This window comes from Prenolepis imparis, unplaced genomic scaffold, assembly GCF_030444845.1.
Source record: "Prenolepis imparis isolate NDT839.2.m4 unplaced genomic scaffold, iyPreImpa1.0 SCAF_5, whole genome shotgun sequence".
Taxonomy (NCBI): domain Eukaryota; kingdom Metazoa; phylum Arthropoda; class Insecta; order Hymenoptera; family Formicidae; genus Prenolepis; species Prenolepis imparis.
This window is the reverse complement of record NW_028141163.1, coordinates 296603-313078: the sequence shown is the minus strand read 5'-3', so window position 1 is coordinate 313078 and position 16476 is coordinate 296603. Positions and strand designations below refer to the sequence as shown.

At 36.6% G+C, this 16476-nt stretch overlaps 3 protein-coding genes across 4 annotated transcripts; all 3 read left to right on the top strand.

Moving 5' to 3' along the window:
- The first annotated feature begins 137 nt into the window (after nucleotides 1-137).
- LOC145936875 (uncharacterized) lies at nucleotides 138-3330 on the top strand. The gene is made up of 5 exons (XM_083039530.1): nucleotides 138-1510; nucleotides 1616-2113; nucleotides 2250-2591; nucleotides 2698-2974; nucleotides 3080-3330. The coding sequence occupies exons 1-5, from the start codon at nucleotides 1334-1336 to the stop codon at nucleotides 3328-3330; spliced, it is 1545 nt and encodes a 514-aa protein (XP_082895656.1). The 5' UTR covers nucleotides 138-1333.
- A 335-nt stretch (nucleotides 3331-3665) lies between these two features.
- On the top strand, nucleotides 3666-7001 carry LOC145936874 (dynein axonemal intermediate chain 2). The gene is made up of 9 exons (XM_083039529.1): nucleotides 3666-3845; nucleotides 3929-4090; nucleotides 4160-4418; nucleotides 4501-4754; nucleotides 4833-4992; nucleotides 5301-5493; nucleotides 5579-5714; nucleotides 5782-5928; nucleotides 6487-7001. Exons 1-9 carry the CDS (start codon nucleotides 3666-3668, stop codon nucleotides 6724-6726), a joined length of 1731 nt encoding a protein of 576 aa, XP_082895655.1. The 3' UTR covers nucleotides 6727-7001.
- Nucleotides 7002-7470: 469 nt separating this feature from the next.
- LOC145936866 (uncharacterized) lies at nucleotides 7471-16343 on the top strand. 2 transcript variants are annotated; one of them, XM_083039517.1, is made up of 9 exons: nucleotides 7471-7644; nucleotides 9210-9325; nucleotides 9457-9572; nucleotides 10109-12047; nucleotides 12535-12680; nucleotides 13174-13548; nucleotides 13818-13973; nucleotides 14292-14743; nucleotides 15153-16343. In XM_083039517.1, the coding sequence occupies exons 4-9, from the start codon at nucleotides 10577-10579 to the stop codon at nucleotides 16165-16167; spliced, it is 3615 nt and encodes a 1204-aa protein (XP_082895643.1). In that variant the 5' UTR covers nucleotides 7471-7644; nucleotides 9210-9325; nucleotides 9457-9572; nucleotides 10109-10576; the 3' UTR covers nucleotides 16168-16343. The 2 variants fall into 2 exon arrangements, with proteins under 2 accessions (XP_082895643.1, XP_082895642.1); XM_083039516.1 differs by having other exon boundaries at nucleotides 9210-9572.
- The last annotated feature ends 133 nt before the right edge of the window (nucleotides 16344-16476 follow it).

Genomic DNA, 16476 nt, shown 5'->3' with positions numbered 1-16476 from the left:
ACTTGTCTCTTATATTTCCTGCATCCAGTCAATGAATTCCATAATTTTTCTCGCTTTACAACAAAATATCTCATTTATTACGGGAATAATTCTCAGTGGTGCATTTTCACACACTTGTTATTTTAGGAATTAAGTTAACGTAAATGTGTACAATTTATATAACTAGAAAATTACGTTTGCAGTTTCACACAGGGAGTTATTGTCACAATCTCGAGCTTAAATGTCGCAATGTACAGAAATTTTATCTTTTAATTAATTAGCAGTAAATCATATAAAAAATCTACGATATACTTAAAGCGTTTAAAAAGCGCGCGATAAGGATATTGGAAATACGTATTTCTACAAGATTATGCCATTTTGTTGACTCGAGCTTCAACGTGACTCTCTCTATCCTCTGGAAACTGCAGCACTTGTATAATTTCGCGTTTGTATCTCTCCACATATACACGTCGTTAATACGAAAGAGTGAATCGTTAATCTAAGAACAAAATCTTAAAAATCATGGATCATATTTTATTTTTTATAAAAATACTTATTTTTATCGACACGTCATGCAAGCGGTTTATTGCTCGTTGCTACGCGCAAACGAAGGCAAGTCTTCGGGCACTGCAAGGGCTAGTGGTTTACAAATACATTTCCAATTTACAGCATTTTTAAAACTATCACTGCGAGTGATGGTTTTAGATATACATAGTTAGGATAGGCAGTTGTTTTCAATGTTGTTCTAGTTTTTGATTGACTGAAACTCTAGGGAAAAACAAATTAGCGATGAAGCACATATTGTCGAAAAAGGAGAAAAAGAGAAAAGTAAATTATATTACATATATAGATATATATATACATACCCTATTAAGTCTTTATTATATATTATTCTTAATATATAAAAAGATTTTTTTCTATTCTAGTTTATGCCTATTTTCTCATCACTGCTATACGATATAAATTATAAATATATGTTTTATACTATATGTACTGTATATACATGCCCATACACATAAATTATAGTTTTAATTATTTTTCAACACGTGAGTTACCAAACTCGTGTGTTCACTTTGCGTTCAGCAAGTAATATATAATGCGTTTGCGTAAACAAGCAAAAGTGTGACGAGTAATCACACCGATTATATAATAATTTGCATAAATAAGTCCTTATATATGTCTATTATCTTATTGCCTAGAGCAATAATTATGTTACATACGGAAATTAACACTTTGAGTGGCAAACATTTTATCTTTCTTTCTATTCTTCTGTAATAATACGTTTATATATTTATATACATATATGTATATTTTTTTTTATTAGGATCGCGGACGAACGGAAATAACGAGCCATATGTTGAATCTGTCAAATTTGTACAAACTGTTACATGACACTCTATTAATCACGGAGAAGGTGAAACGGTTACTGAAAACTGACTGCGACGAAGCGGCATTCGTTTTAAAGCCGTGGCAGATGAAGGCCGTTGTTGAAAAACAAATAGATGACGAGGGCATTTGTAATTGTAACAAAGTATGATAATCCATTTTATTATTATATATATATATTTGTTTATATATAATTTTTTTATGCATATACATGTGTATAAATACTCGTTTTATACTTGTCATTAATTAGATCGCGAGTGGAAATGAAGCTGAGGAAATCGCCGCGAGGATAGGAAGAGCGATAATCCTGGCACAGGAATTGCGGGAAAAGTTGAAGCTTAATGTAGCTTCGTCGAAGAAAAAATCTTGGAGAAAAGACTCGGTTGAACGTGTTTATTTGCCCAATCTTACGTTGATTAATGATCATAAGAAAATATCGAGAAATAATGTTTTATTGCAAAAAGCGAATGTCGCGAAGATTTGTGCACAAATTAAAACCGACAAAGTAACTTGTAACTTGGCGGCGACAAAATTTACATCGTCGAAACTTATTGACAGTGCGAAGCAAAGTGATGCAATCGATAAGAAAATACAAGATACAAAATCGAAAACGTCGCCTACGAAGATTGCGGTAAAATCAAAGAGGGAAAAAAATTTTATACTAAAAAATAAATTACACGTGAAAAGGATAAGTTCGGTAAATAAATTACAAGCTGAACGTAATCACTTCAATGACGATTCGCAAAATGTATGTAATATAATATAATATATATATTTCTTTATTATACATATATATTTATATTTGTTAAATATATGTGTGTATAAAGAATATATATATAAATTTGTTACATAAAATTGTTTCGTATCGCGCGTTTTTATTTCAGCAAGAAAAGTCTTTAACACCCGAAGCATCAGCTGCTGAATTGAATGGTTTAATACGCAAAATAGCAGCGCAACAATCTACCGAGAGTGCGTTAATTCCTTCTCCCGACCGTGCTAAAATTGATTGTCCGTTACATGGAGATGATGCGCATCAATTTGTTCAAGAACAGATTGCAACGATAGACGTAGTGGAAGCGCTCCAATATTTTAATGTACCGAATGACATAGTTAAGGTACTGAGATCTTATCACGTTTTTTTAAAGACAGAAACTAATGATTCGAACGATAAGGAGGATAGATACGAAAAATCACGTGATACTTTTCTAAAAGAGTTCGAAGCAATGGTAAGTAAAAGAGAGATTGAGTACGAGAGGAGAAAATGACGTATTTTTAAAGCTATACAAGATCACTTTTATATAATATTTGTGGTTTGATTTTTATGTCGTACAGAATATAGCCACGCAAGATTGTTTACCACAAGGGGATCATTTGCTTAAAGCAGCAGTGGAATCAATATCTATATTTAGTAAAATTTCTAATGAAGATTTAGATTCGATCCAACTAAATGATATGAAGAATACGCTTGACCAATTAGGAACCTCTTTGAAGCAATATAACATCAAGAATGTAGAACCCGCGATCGAAACACCATTCTGTGATTTTTCTTTAGCAAGAGGCTGGATGTCGAACGGTGTATGGAATATCTCCTGTATGGAACATTTTCAAAGTAAATTTACTTGATATATATATACACACACATATATTGGCTGGCTTTTTGAATTCTTAATTTTGCTCAAATATATATATTTTATGTCTCGATCTAACGTTTCAGATTTTTCTCGAGCGTACAACATAAGATACCGTAACAGGAAGCAATTATTGTTGCTGTACGAAGCGATACAGAAATTGCAGCGCACAAAATATTTGAATACATTGATTCTCATTATTTTACGCGACTTAATGCCTACTGTCAAGTCTAACGTCGAGCCTACGAGCGCGGAATATGCATCGATTTACAAGGCGATGTTTATCCTTCATCAAGGTTTAAATCCCAAAGTGCCAGTTTTAGTGAGAACCGATTGAGATCAAGCCTCACGCTACGATATACTATGCGTTACTATAGTAACCACCATGTATGTACGCTTAATTGATATCTATTTATCTTTTGCGAGAGTAGAACCCTACAGACGGACAGTGAAAAATAGACATAAATATATGCAGAGTTGTATTTTTCACTATAATTTTTATATCTCTCATCGTGCCTATATAATCAAAAAGTGCTATTAAGTATTACTCAACGAGTGAAAATAAAATTTTTAATGCCAAACTGAACGGTTTTCACGACTACTGGATCTGTGTATTTTTTTTTTTTTCTCCTTTTTATTTGCCCTACAATTTGCAATTGTTTATTGTATACAATGAATGCGGAGTATGCTTATACGAGGAGAAGAATGCATTTCGGGAAGAGATGCAGTTTTTCCGATTTTGACAAGACCGAGGTGGAGATCAAGTCAAACCCGACGTTGATGAACAATTACGTCAGGATGGATCCCGTGACGCATGCTACGCAATTCGGTAAAGTTTACGCAGTCCACGAGGTATGATACATATATATTTCTTTGAACAATATTTCTGCGAAAGATATATATTTTTACAGTATCTATATGTATATGTATCGCAGGTAAATACGACTACCGCGACATACAAGGACAACAAGATGTTTCATTACGAGGGCGGCTGGCCGAAGGACATAAATATGAAGGATTTGGAACAGACGGTCAGGTATAGACGCAAGATCGAGAAGGACGAGCTGTACATCCACACGATGCTGCAATTGCTACCTGTAAAGAAAAAAATTGTCTCTTTTAATTTTTTTAAAATGATCGATTGAACCGCTTTCATTCTTTTCAAGTCGATGGAGCACTGCATTTTGCAAAACAACGCTTGCAACATCTACGAACAGTACTTTGCCGACGTGGAGGCGAGTCCACTGGTACAGAGGGCCTTCTCGCGCACAGTAAACGTTTATCGTGATCCTTTGCCGATGAAACGGCAGATTGCTCATCTGTCATGGTCGCCGGATCAGGGTAATCGCTTCGCTGCCAGTTACTGCAACGAAGATTTCAAGAAGAGCTCCAGCGGCAATTACGCGTCGTACATCTGGGAAGTAGGTGCGCATGTATATGGAGCGATCAAAGTTGAGTAGCAATCGCGTGGACGAATAATATACTGGAAGGAAATTCTATTCCGTAGAGAACCCGAACAACCCCTATATGATGCTAAAACCATTCTGTCCGATTCTAACATTGGAGTACAATCCCAAGGACAGCAATATTTTGATAAGTGGTCTGGCGACTGGTCAGGTAGCCTACTGGGACATCAGGCGGGGATCGGAAGCGGTGGATATCAGCTCGGTCGAGTTCAGCCACCGAGATCCCTGTGACAACATTTTCTGGATCAATTCCAAGACCGGTACAGAGTTCTTTAGCGCCTCGAAAGATGGACAGGTATATAACTATATTGTATATAATTGCTCGCGTGCTCATGAGACATCCGTAATATGCGTCGTATATTTGATCTTGTAGATAAAATGGTGGGATGCCAGGAAAATGCAGATTCCAACGGAGACGTTGGTGATAGACTTGCAGAAGCCGGAAGATCAGAACGTGGACAAGGCGATCGGCATCTCGGCTCTTCAGTTCGAACCGTCAATTGGCACGCGTTTTATGTGCGGTTTAGAAAACGGTATGGTAGATCCGCTAAATGAATCACGTATTTGCATCTTATTATTCCACGCTTCTATAGACTCTCTGAGGAATAGGAACGAGATAAATTGTTTTACGAGTAAAACATTAATATTGAGGACCACAAGCAATTAAAAAAAAAATATTATTTACGCGATATCAGACAGTTCTGCTAGTTATACGAGAGCTTGCAATATACAAATGTCATATTAATTATCGAACGCATAGAATTGAGCTTTTGAGTTCATTCTTAAATTTTGAATTTTTAAATGTTGCCTATGATAAAGATGTAATTCAAATATCACTCAGGTATCGTGATATCGGGCAATCGCAAAGGTAAAACACCCGGCGAGAAGATCGCGACGAGATTCAAAGCGCAATACGGACCGGTTATAAGCCTGGAGAGAAATCCGACATTTGTGAAAAACTTTTTAACTGTCGGTGACTGGACCTCCAGGATCTGGTCGGAGGACTGTAGAGAATCCTGTATAGCGTGGACACCGTTAGTGTTTTGGAAATAAACGATTACAGGAAATTTTTGCGCGACAAACTTGTTGAACAATTAACGATGTGAAATATTTCTACAGCGGTCACCGAGATTTTTTAACCGGCGGCGCGTGGAGTGTCACTCGTTACTCCGTCTATTACCTGATCAAAACCGATGGTACTTTAAATGTGTGGGATTTCCTAATTCAACAGGACAGTCCGGTCCTTAGCGTAAAGGTATTGCGCTATTGCGACTTACATGACTGCAATTTCGAAATTTCACAACATCAATCTATTTTTAAAGGTCTGTGACGAGAGTTTGACGTGTTTACGACCACACGAACAAGGACAATTAGCTGCAGTCGCGAACAAAAAAGGTTCGACGTACCTGCTCGAATTTTCCGAAGCTTTAACGGTCAATCAAAAGAATGACAAATTGCTGTTAACCGCGGTAAATTTAGATAACAATAGAGAGATTCAAAAAGATCGTTTTGTTTTATTTATTATTAATGTTTATTTTATTCATTATTATTGTATTATTTATTATTATAAGAATCATATATTCGAAAAAGAAAAACTTGCACTCGAATGTCTTGCTATTATACCGTATCAATTTCTAAAAATATATCAATAGCAATAATTTTATCTTTATTATTATTATTATTATTATTTGAATGATCAGTTTTTCAACATTATGAGTTACGTACGTTTTTGAAACTTTAATAAAAAGGGAAGATATTAGTTTTTTGATAATTTTTTTATAAGTAAAACACAGGAAGATAACAGACGATAAAAAAAATTATTTTCTTTTGTTGCAATAATATATATGCGAAAAGAGTCAATCTATTTCGATCGATAGCCAGGAATGATAGTTTATATTACTTATGAAAATAAATAGAAGAAATAGATTTTATATATTACAAATTATATTTTTTAACATATTCTACATATTACTTTAATTCTAATTCCTGAATTAATACAATCAGTGACTGATTCGACTTTACTTCAGCTTCTGGATCGTGAAACGCGTAGAGAGAAAGTGATAGAAGCGAAAAACAGAGAGCAACGATTGAAAATGAAAACTCTAAAGATGCACGGCGAGTCGGATTTAGCCGATGCTTCTTCGAAACCGGACGAACGGGAGGACACTAAAGAATCTTCGGGCGGTTTGAGGAATGCGGTGATAGCACAATGCGAACAAGAGTACGAAAATATGATTAACACGGTGAGAGAAACATTTCGTCATTAAGGCTCCTGGGTGCTCACCGCGGCCATATTGGACTGCTGTTGATTGATTATAAAGGGGAAAGGATAGTTTTCGGGGTTTTTTAAGAGTGTGCTAAAGCCATCTGAAGTGCTGTTTCATCGAAATATTTTTTTATTTCGAAAAGGCATCTAAGAAATTTTAGCGTGTGTTTTCTCGCCTCTGACGTCACGATTTCGACATGGTCGGAAAGGAGCCAGGAGCTTTAAGTTCAATTAATTTTGCGAGCAAGATATGTATAAAAGTTTTTAAATTTCAATTATTACAGGAATTAACACAGGTGGAAACGAGTAACGTGGAATTGAATAATAACGTGGTGCAAAATGACGCTATTATAAATTGAAATAATTACGTAAGTTAATGTAATTCCATTATACAAATATATATAATTATTAAAATACAAATAATAAAATATTTCAATCAATTTTCCCAATTGAGCTATCAAGATACATTGTATAATAAATAAGCGATCCGAGGAGAAATAATTTAAAACAATCGAACGCAATCAAACGCAAACGTTGAAAAAAATATCGTTTAATAACAAAATATTCTAATTTATATATATCGTTTTTTATATAAGATTGAAAAACAATGTTTTATATTATTTCTCCTTGTTCTTTCTCTTGTCTTTTTTCTCTTATATTCTTCTTTCCTTAAATTTTCTTTTTCTTTCCTTAATACTTTTTCTTATTGATTTCTCTTTTTCCCTCTTAATTTTCGGGCATCAGGGCGGAGCTATACGGCGCAATAGGGTGTCGACGAAACCTATAAAAGACTACAGCGCTCTTGGTCCTTTATATACTTCCTTTATATACTTTCAATATTTTCAAACACGAGTCAGTCAGTTTAAGTCTTCAGCTCGACGGGGTAGTGGACCTTTTCTAGTTCTTCGCTCAGTTATAGGTATGTATAAGTGTAAACGTATTAAACTATCTTCTGCCTCGATGATGAACGAAATTTAATAGAAATGCTACAGAAAGGGTGAACATGAACACGTCTTTTCGTCTTGATGATAGAGATTAATAATAATTCAAATTATGAAGGAGAGACGATGACGATTACGTGACAGATGTAATATTTTTTCGAAAATTTAAAATGATCACGATTCTTTAATTTTTTTGACTCGAACAAGAGTCAAAACGATTTTTTTCAGTTAGGGTTAGATAGAATAATTTTTTTAGAACACAGTACCGACCAAATTATATCACCTTTATATTTTTTTAATATAACTTTTGTTAAAATGCGTCGAATGCGCTCAAAATTTTATAGTAGACACCTGATGGTGGCAGGTGTACCTTGTACCTATAGTGTAATGAGATTTGACAAAATATATCATAATTTTCGAATTTTTATTAATTTTCCCAAAATCGCATCTTTGTACGTTTTTTTGTTTTTTGTGTTGCAGCAATTGTTTTTACAATCTGAATCTAGTAATTGTGAGTTGTACAATATAAATTATAGATTTGTTGTTTATTTTCAAAGCATTTATACTTGTTATAATAATTCAAAAAGTTTATTATTAAATTTAACATATTTTGAAGATTTTAAATAAAATTAATTTTTCATAAGTTATTGTTTATTATTTAATGAAAAGTTATTTGTTCAATAAGCTATACCTACCATCAAAACATTACAATTTGATCAAGATCCGTGCAATTTAAAACAAATTATGTTAAAAAAATCGAAAAGTGATATATATTTTTGGCCGATACTGTATACACATCAATTGAAGGTGATTAAAGGTCAATTCTCTCCTACCATTCGATCCCAACATAGAGGCTTTGTGTGAGAGATATAGATAACCTCTCTTCTATTGATATACTATCAGAAAAACAATGAGATTAAATCTGTAATGCATACTGTGGCGTGGCAACACTAAAAAATCAGAATCGGAATATAAAATATCCTTCCTTTAAAAGCACAGTACAAGTTTCGATTTATTCGGTTGCATTCACGTGTTAAAACATTGTCGAAACGTTTTTGTTATGGAGCGGTAAAATATTATAAACAAATAAAATATACGAAAAAAAAAGTTTTGTGTTAAATTGAAAGGAAGCGCCACGGATTGTTTTAAAAAAATAAAAAAAAAGCATTTGGTGATCGCATGCTTTAATCGTGTTTAAGTTTTTAGCAGCGCGCGGTTCATCTTCCATCATTTCTCGTGGGCTTCCAAAAACATTTTGCACTACCGAAAAATCTATAAGTACGTGATAAAATATGATCAAATGCTTTTAACTTTTATGGCATATCTTTGTTCAATATTAATATATACACAAAAAACATTATAATGACACAAGAGTCGAAATTTGTACAGCTTTTAAAGGATCAAGGACTATTTTACATGCAACAAATTGCCACATTATGCTAAAGATTTAATGTCATTATTTTTTTGACAGACCTCGTATGTTCTAAGATAATTTTGCGTTACGCAAGATAGTGTAATATTTCTTTTTTTTTCTTTTTTCAAGGCGAAACGATAATCGCTCATCCAGTATGCATCGAAAACGTGTTATGTCGATCGAGTTGCCCACTATACCGATGTTAGCCGCAATGACGCCGGATAAGCAGAGACAAGTGTTGAAAAGTACTTTATTACCACTACTAAGGCGTGCGTATCCGCTACATTACTTTGTGATTCTCGATTTGCTATTCAAGATTAATGGGATTGACGAATGGTTTTCTATACTAAAGCACATGTTCTCCTCTAACAATAAGCTCAGCGGCTCGCAAGTTGTAGCTTTGCTTGAAACTTATCGCAAGAAGAAGAAATTGGCATAGAACAGAGATGATGTTTTATTTGTGATGATTGTTCAAGATTATATCCAATAAATGTATGTATATTAGATGTATATTGATAAAATTTATTTTTTATTGATATATATAATTATATATAATTAATATATAATTATTATTTCCTACATTATTGTAGAGTGAGAGGGACGATTGCGAGAGACGATGATTGAAAAAGATTATGACAGGATTGAAAGAATGTTTTTTTTCGATTGAAAAGAATTTTATAATTAAATTTAAATTTTACAATAAAATTAAAATACATTATCTCGAAATTAAAGGAATCTTTAAGAAAACCTTTCTTCCAATTTTTAAATCCTATCCTAATCTTTTTTCTTCTATAAGATTCTAAAAGTTTTACCAGAGAAAGAATGTAAATTTTATTCTTCTATACAGGAAATAATAGGATATATACATTCCTATTCTTTCCTTTCTCTTGCAAAACTTTTTTCTTTCTTTAATACAAAATCGCTTTAGGAGTTTAACAGAACGAAAACTTTTGCGAAAGAGAAAATGTTGTAAAAATTAAAGAGAGTAATCGCGACAACAATTATTATTTTTCATCTCAAATCCTCAGGTCTTATCGCGAATATGAAGATCTCGCGAGACGCGCAACTTGCTCGGAAATCGAGGAATCGCATCAAGATCCGTGAGAGTTTTGAATTGGTAACCACCGTCGCCGTTCATCGATCGATCCACATCACTCTTCCACGCGGTCAGTAACTATATGAATACATATACTCCCGCACCTGGCGTGCACTCGTTCCTAATAGCAACGAGCAGTTGGTGGACGACTCTTTCTACGCAACGGGGACGACGAGTCATCGCAATGTTTATATCAATAATATTAACGAGAGAACTATGCAGCGAGGGCGGAGAATCATTCTGCTTGGTGTCTACGACCAGACAATGGTGAATTTGTCATCTTCGTGAGTGCCATCGATCGATTCGCAGAAGTGGAACACACGCACGCGATGCCTTTTTTCAAACGACCTTGTTCCTTTTAACGCGATAGAAGAATCCACCAGAAAGAGATCGTAAGAAAATGGCCAAGTCCGCCGAGTCTACGAGGGGCAGAAAATTGAGGAGATCGCGAAATGTATCGTCTTTCTTGGAGGAGTCGACGGAGAGCGCGACCTCGCTGCCGAAGACGACGATGAGCGTCGTTGTGGATGTTCACAACGAAAATTCGACGAACCGCCAACGAGACCACGAGAATAATGGTCTTGCGATCGAACTCTCGGACGATAAGGAGATTAAAGGATCGTCTCAGAGCTCGAAAGTTTCCTCGCGAGCGAGCGAAGCGTCGCGGAATCGATCGGCTGGTCGCGGAACGAGAAGCAGGAGGTCCTCGAAAGATCGTACTCATCGGTCGCACGATGAGGAAGTGATGACGATGGTATCATTGGATTTGATAGAGGAATCTGGGAACAAGAGGGATTCCTCCTTCGAGAAGAAACCGCGCCGCAGGAAGCAATGGAACGACGCCGCGACGAACGAGACAGAGATGACGGACTCGAAAAAACCAGCGCGGAAACGCTGGTCCAAGGACACCGGAGTTATTCGGCTTCCCGAGACGAGCGATGACGCGTCTCCGTTGATCCACGATTCGCGACGTAAACTTCCGGTTCCGGCGCCGCGACGCAGCAACGCAACCCAACAAGTTTTTGACAATCCCGCGTTCGTATCCGAAGACGAAGTACTCCGGATTGAGACCGATCACAATCGCGAGAGCACCAGAATCGAGATGGGAAGAATGAGAAGCGATCGCTCCAACGTCGATGAGGCTGGCTCAACGTCTGGCTCTTCCAGAAAGCAACGACAAAGCGAACGACGTACGACGATGAGTAGCGACAGTCGGTCTTCAAGAACGAGATCTTTGAACAGTCGAAAGAACAGCGCCGAAGAAGCGGATTCATCGACGAGTCTGGAGAAAGTCACCGACGAGATTCGATCGAGCTTGATGACTTCGGAAGATCGAACATCAATAGGCGGTAATGGGAAGATTAAGCCGAAAGCGACGACGAAGCAAGATCGAGCATTGAGAAGAGAAGAACGACCGTTGTTCGAAAAGAAGAAGCTTCCTGCGAGTGACGAGTTCCGCGGCTCGATGATCGATTCGACGATCAAAAAGAAGAAAAGGAAGAAACGCAAACAGGAGAAGGAAGAAACGAGGAAGGACGAGAGGAGATACATTTCTGTAACGATTCATCGGGCAGACGTGCTCGAAGCCGACTACGCGAACGTGAAACGACCGATGGTGATGGTCCACATCGTGGAGGCACGCACCGGCATGTACTTGAAGAACGGCAGCGCGTACCTTCAGCCGTTGATCACTGGCAAATTCGATTTCAGGGAGAATAGATCGATGATACCGGTCTGGGAAGAGGAACTCGTCTTTGAGTACGACTTTGATGCGATCGTGAAACGCGAGGATGGCGATCGAACGGTGATCCTTTTCGAGGTGATAGACCTCCTGAGCTTCGCCGAAGCAAGCCTCGGCTACGATAGAGTCGGCAAGTCTCTTCCTCGGAAACGTCTTGCATTAATAATTATTAATAAACAAGTATACACAGAATCAGCTTTATAGATTTTTATTATTTTATTATATAGGATGTTGCACTTTATTATTGTTTACTGCAAATCTTTATTATAAAAATCTTTTATATAATAAAGCTGATTTTGTATATTTATTTAAAATTGTGCCAGTCAAACACGATTGAATAAATCTGAAATTTTCACAATGGATACAGTATATATCTTTTCGCAGTTATATGATAATTGAACAAAAAAATAATAATCAATTATTTATCTGTTTGTTTGAAATGGCATTAGTTAAAACACTTGTACAAATAAATATGTGCATTTTGTTATAAAAGTAATTAGAATGTATAATATTGATAAATCTGTTGTAATATGTATATCAGTCTTGTTTATAATAATTTAGTTGAATTACGCTCTTTCGGAAATTTAGTTAATTTAATTTTATATTTGATTTTTCAGGTAGCGAAGGATGCTGGAACAAAATCGCCTGGGCGTTTCTTAAACCCGTTGGAGTCAACAATATTCTTCATACAGATAAGAAAGTGCGACTGCAGCTTTACAGACCTAGACGAAGCTCCAAGAGATACGGAAAACACACATGCGAGGTATGTCTTTTCGTTTTTTCATTTCATAAATCTTTGATACTCTATATGCACGTGTTTGCTTTCGGTCTGCTTGCTTTTCTTTTCGAGTTAGTTCGTCCCATAGCTTATTATCTAGGTTTTTGTCTATTTCTTCTGTATATCGAAATAAAATAGCTTTCTCTGCATGCTGTTTGTTTATAAGAATGTCGAACATTTTTTCCTTTTATCTGAGTTCATTATAATACTTTACAGTCATCCCATGTCTCGTAAATGAAGTTTCTTGACAATCAATAAATTTTTACCTGTAACGTATAGCAATAAATCAAAGTTCTTATGTATAGTATTAAAGAAGAAAATCGTAATTTTCTCTCCTTTTTTTATACTTTTAATGGCGCCACAAGAATTGAAGGGAGAAACCTTGTATCTTTTTTTAGGGGAAGACAGAAAAAATTTATGCCAAGTTTTGCACAAAAATGATGTTGCATTTATAATTAATTTTCTTTCGCACATGCAGGTTTACACGTGGTGGCAGTCGAACCAGAGAAACAAGTATCCGAGCAGTCTTCTGGTAACAGTAAAGTCAGTCCCGTCATCGAAACAAGAATCTGTGCTCTATCAGCAATTGCCGCTAAACGATCTCCTCGACGACGCGCGAGAGAATGACGACTCGCGGAGGAGACTCTCGACGGAACGTCGCACATCGGACTCGACGATAGGTCTCCCGAAGTGGGCCCGACTGGCTGCCCAGTCCTGCAAGATCCCGAACGAGAAAATGTTCGAGACGGAGGCGAGCGAGAACGGCTGTTTCTACATTGCCTTCAGCAACGACGGCAAGTATCTGGCCTGCGTCCATTCTGAGGAGTACGATTATCCGATTGTCGTTTACGAGGTGCGTTTTTTCAATGTGTCGCAGGTATTGAGACAAATAACTAATATCGCACCTGTAGAAGAGAAAAAGAGGAATGAAAAAAGAATTTTTTTTATTCTAAATTTCAATTTTTTTTAAGTCAAAGAAGTTGCGTTGCGCAAAATTCAATTGCATCTACATAATCATGGTTGAGATATAGTAAATTGTTATTTTTCATTCACAACGTAAATGTTTATGTTACCGAAACAACGATATCTTCGAATTGTGTATAATTATTTTTTTTTTTACAGATCGAAACCGGCAAAATCCACGTTCGGTTTCTCGGCCACAAAACTTTTGTGTACTCTCTAAATTGGTCCAACGACGATTATCACCTGTTGTCGGCGTCCGCGGACCAAACGGCGCGTATCTGGGATATTCGCAATCAGATCGTACAACACATCGAGGTGATTGAGCAGATTACTCCTGTATTTGTTACGTTAAGATTAATGGAAGTCTATATAGCTTTCTTTAGATGTCGATATTTTTTAAATATTCAAGCAAGTATGTACACTTGTGTACGTCGACATCGATTGTCTGCTTTTTTTAATATATTTGTGCTATAATTTTTTGCGTTTAATATTTGTAAAAAAATTAAAAATGTGTATTGAAAAATGTTGCCACCTATTTTGATCAAATTTGAAATTGAATTAAAATGTAGTGCATATAATCTATGATGAATAATTTTCAAGTTTGATTTTACACGGCCGTCTAATTTATTGCAGATGCTGCCGCATCCTTCGTACGTTTATTGCGCCAAGTACGCTCCCGGCAAGATGACGATCGTGGCAACAGGATGTTACGATGGAGTAGCTCGCATCTGGGCAGACGAGAATGGAAAGTCGACGAAGCGAGAGTTGAGCCAAGAGTTGGAGGGTCACGAGAGTTTTGTCAGCTCCATGGTCTTTCAAAAAAATGGTAACTTAATTACGGCCGACAGTGTAGGAATGATAATCCTTTGGACGGTTCGCCGAAACGGTAGGATGTCAGCTAGGAGGGAGTGGTACGTCGCAAGGAAGATAAAGCTTTCCGAAATTGAGGGAATTGTCATCAACACGATCGTTTTGCATCCCCTCGAATCCAGACTTCTCGTGCACTCGAGAGACAATGGCCTGCGAATGGTGGATCTCGCGACCGGCGTGGTCTTGCGAAAGTACAAACAACTGAACAATCAAAGGTATATATTCACCAAGAATGTCTCTTCCCGCGCTTTCTCAATATTAATCTTCCTTTCATATTCCTCGACTTCTTTCGAGTATTATTTTTTGTACGCTCATTTTCTTCTTCTTCCCTCAGTTTTTTCGTCTGTCGTTTTCGTTTTTATTTTCACATCTTATCTCTTTTTATTTCTTTCATATTATGTCTTGATATTTTCCAGATTTATTGTTCATCTTAAAAATATTTCTCATTCCTTTTCGTTTCTTTTAGTTAATTCACTTTCACAATTGTGTTCTAACATATTCTCGTTTTTAAAATCTTTCATACTCGATATTTCTTTCATATCCTACTACTATTCTTCTCATTTTTCTGTTTTATTTTTTCGCATTATTTATTAATTCGTTCTAATTCCTCGTTTTTTTACTCAGGGTACAATTGAGAGCCTGCATATCTCCCTGCGGTGGTTTGATCTTGTGCGGCGGAGAGGATTCCGTACTAAACATCTGGAACTTGGAGACGGGTAAACACGTAGCCAAATACACAAATGACGGGCGTAGCTCGTCCAGGACAGTCATTACCTGCGTAGATTATCATCCCTACGATCACATGTTGGCATTCTCAACATTCGGCAATTCGACATCGGTTTGTGTCTTGAGATTCAATAAGAACGCGAGTGGCAGCGACATTGGATTGAATCTTCTTATGGAGGATGCGTCGCGAACTTACGATAACGAGATCATCATGAACGTCTCGAAGCATCCTTTATCCCGACAGGGCAAATCCAGTGGCGATGCGACAACGAGAAGAGAAATCTTCTCCTCGTCCTCTTGTCGTCCCACAAATGATTACACGACGATCCAGATCGAAAACGACGATTGCGAGCGACCATGGATGACGCTCCGCCGCTTGAAAGAAATGGAACGATGCTGGAGGGAGAGGAGCCGAAATCGCTTGCATTGTATTATCGAAAAAATCGATTCGATGCTGTCCAAGAGTTCAATGTTCTTCGAGGATGAAGGCGAACGGGTTTCCAGCCGAATAAACGAGCGTCGCCGTTCCTGGATCCAGACAAGCACTAGCATGTCCAGTAACATTGTTCCTAAAGAAGACATACTGCTCCAAGATAGTAGCGCTGCAAATTCCATTAAATATCACCGAGATGATCCCAAGGATAACAACACGCGGTCCAGCTCGACGAGTCGCTCCAAGAGCCAAAATTGTTCGTTTGATTTTCGCAATTCGATTTCAGCTTCGCTTAAAAAAACGAACGCGCCTGAATTAAGTTCTCCGGACAGCGCCGACACTTATGTCGTAGAAATGCCGGATTTAAATGAAAATGCTGACAAAGTTACAATCATAGCCGAAAAGATGGACTCGACTCGACTAAGCGACAGCTCGCTAGCCAGCAATGTAACATTTATCATAGAGAACGAGCGAACATGAATTTTTTATTCTTTTTTCATATTGGTTTTTTTTTTAATTTAATATAAAATGATAACGCGCGCTATCTCTATCGTGTGGTGTGCACAATATTTTAATTATGAAAATAACATGAAGGTATAAAATCTATGCGTGGTATCGAAAATTATTGTACATAAATTTTATTTTATATGTTGTATAACTCTATCTCGCTTTCTTCAAAGTTTTAGATCAATAAAAAAATAAAAATATATATCTGTTACAAATAAACCTCGCAAGAATTTCTAACAATACGCTTATAGTATAGCAATAAAATAAATAATTCCAATTTAG

What these genes read in the sequence shown, in the direction of transcription:
- LOC145936875 (XM_083039530.1), top strand. Translation starts at nt 1,334, where the DNA reads ATGTTGAATCTGTCAAATTTGTACAAACTGTTACATGACACTCTATTA. An exon ending in TAAAAGAGTTCGAAGCAATG is followed by an intron (nt 2,592 to 2,697) that starts GTAAGTAAAAGA and finishes TATGTCGTACAG; the next exon opens with AATATAGCCACGCAAGATTG. An exon ending in CTGTATGGAACATTTTCAAA is followed by an intron (nt 2,975 to 3,079) that starts GTAAATTTACTT and finishes CTAACGTTTCAG; the next exon opens with ATTTTTCTCGAGCGTACAAC.
- LOC145936874 (XM_083039529.1), top strand. Translation starts at nt 3,666, where the DNA reads ATGAATGCGGAGTATGCTTATACGAGGAGAAGAATGCATTTCGGGAAG. An exon ending in GTCGTACATCTGGGAAGTAG is followed by an intron (nt 4,419 to 4,500) that starts GTGCGCATGTAT and finishes TCTATTCCGTAG; the next exon opens with AGAACCCGAACAACCCCTAT. An exon ending in TCCTGTATAGCGTGGACACC is followed by an intron (nt 5,494 to 5,578) that starts GTTAGTGTTTTG and finishes ATATTTCTACAG; the next exon opens with CGGTCACCGAGATTTTTTAA.
- LOC145936866 (XM_083039517.1), top strand. Translation starts at nt 10,577, where the DNA reads ATGGCCAAGTCCGCCGAGTCTACGAGGGGCAGAAAATTGAGGAGATCG. An exon ending in ACGGAAAACACACATGCGAG is followed by an intron (nt 12,681 to 13,173) that starts GTATGTCTTTTC and finishes TCGCACATGCAG; the next exon opens with GTTTACACGTGGTGGCAGTC. An exon ending in AAACAACTGAACAATCAAAG is followed by an intron (nt 14,744 to 15,152) that starts GTATATATTCAC and finishes TTTTTTACTCAG; the next exon opens with GGTACAATTGAGAGCCTGCA.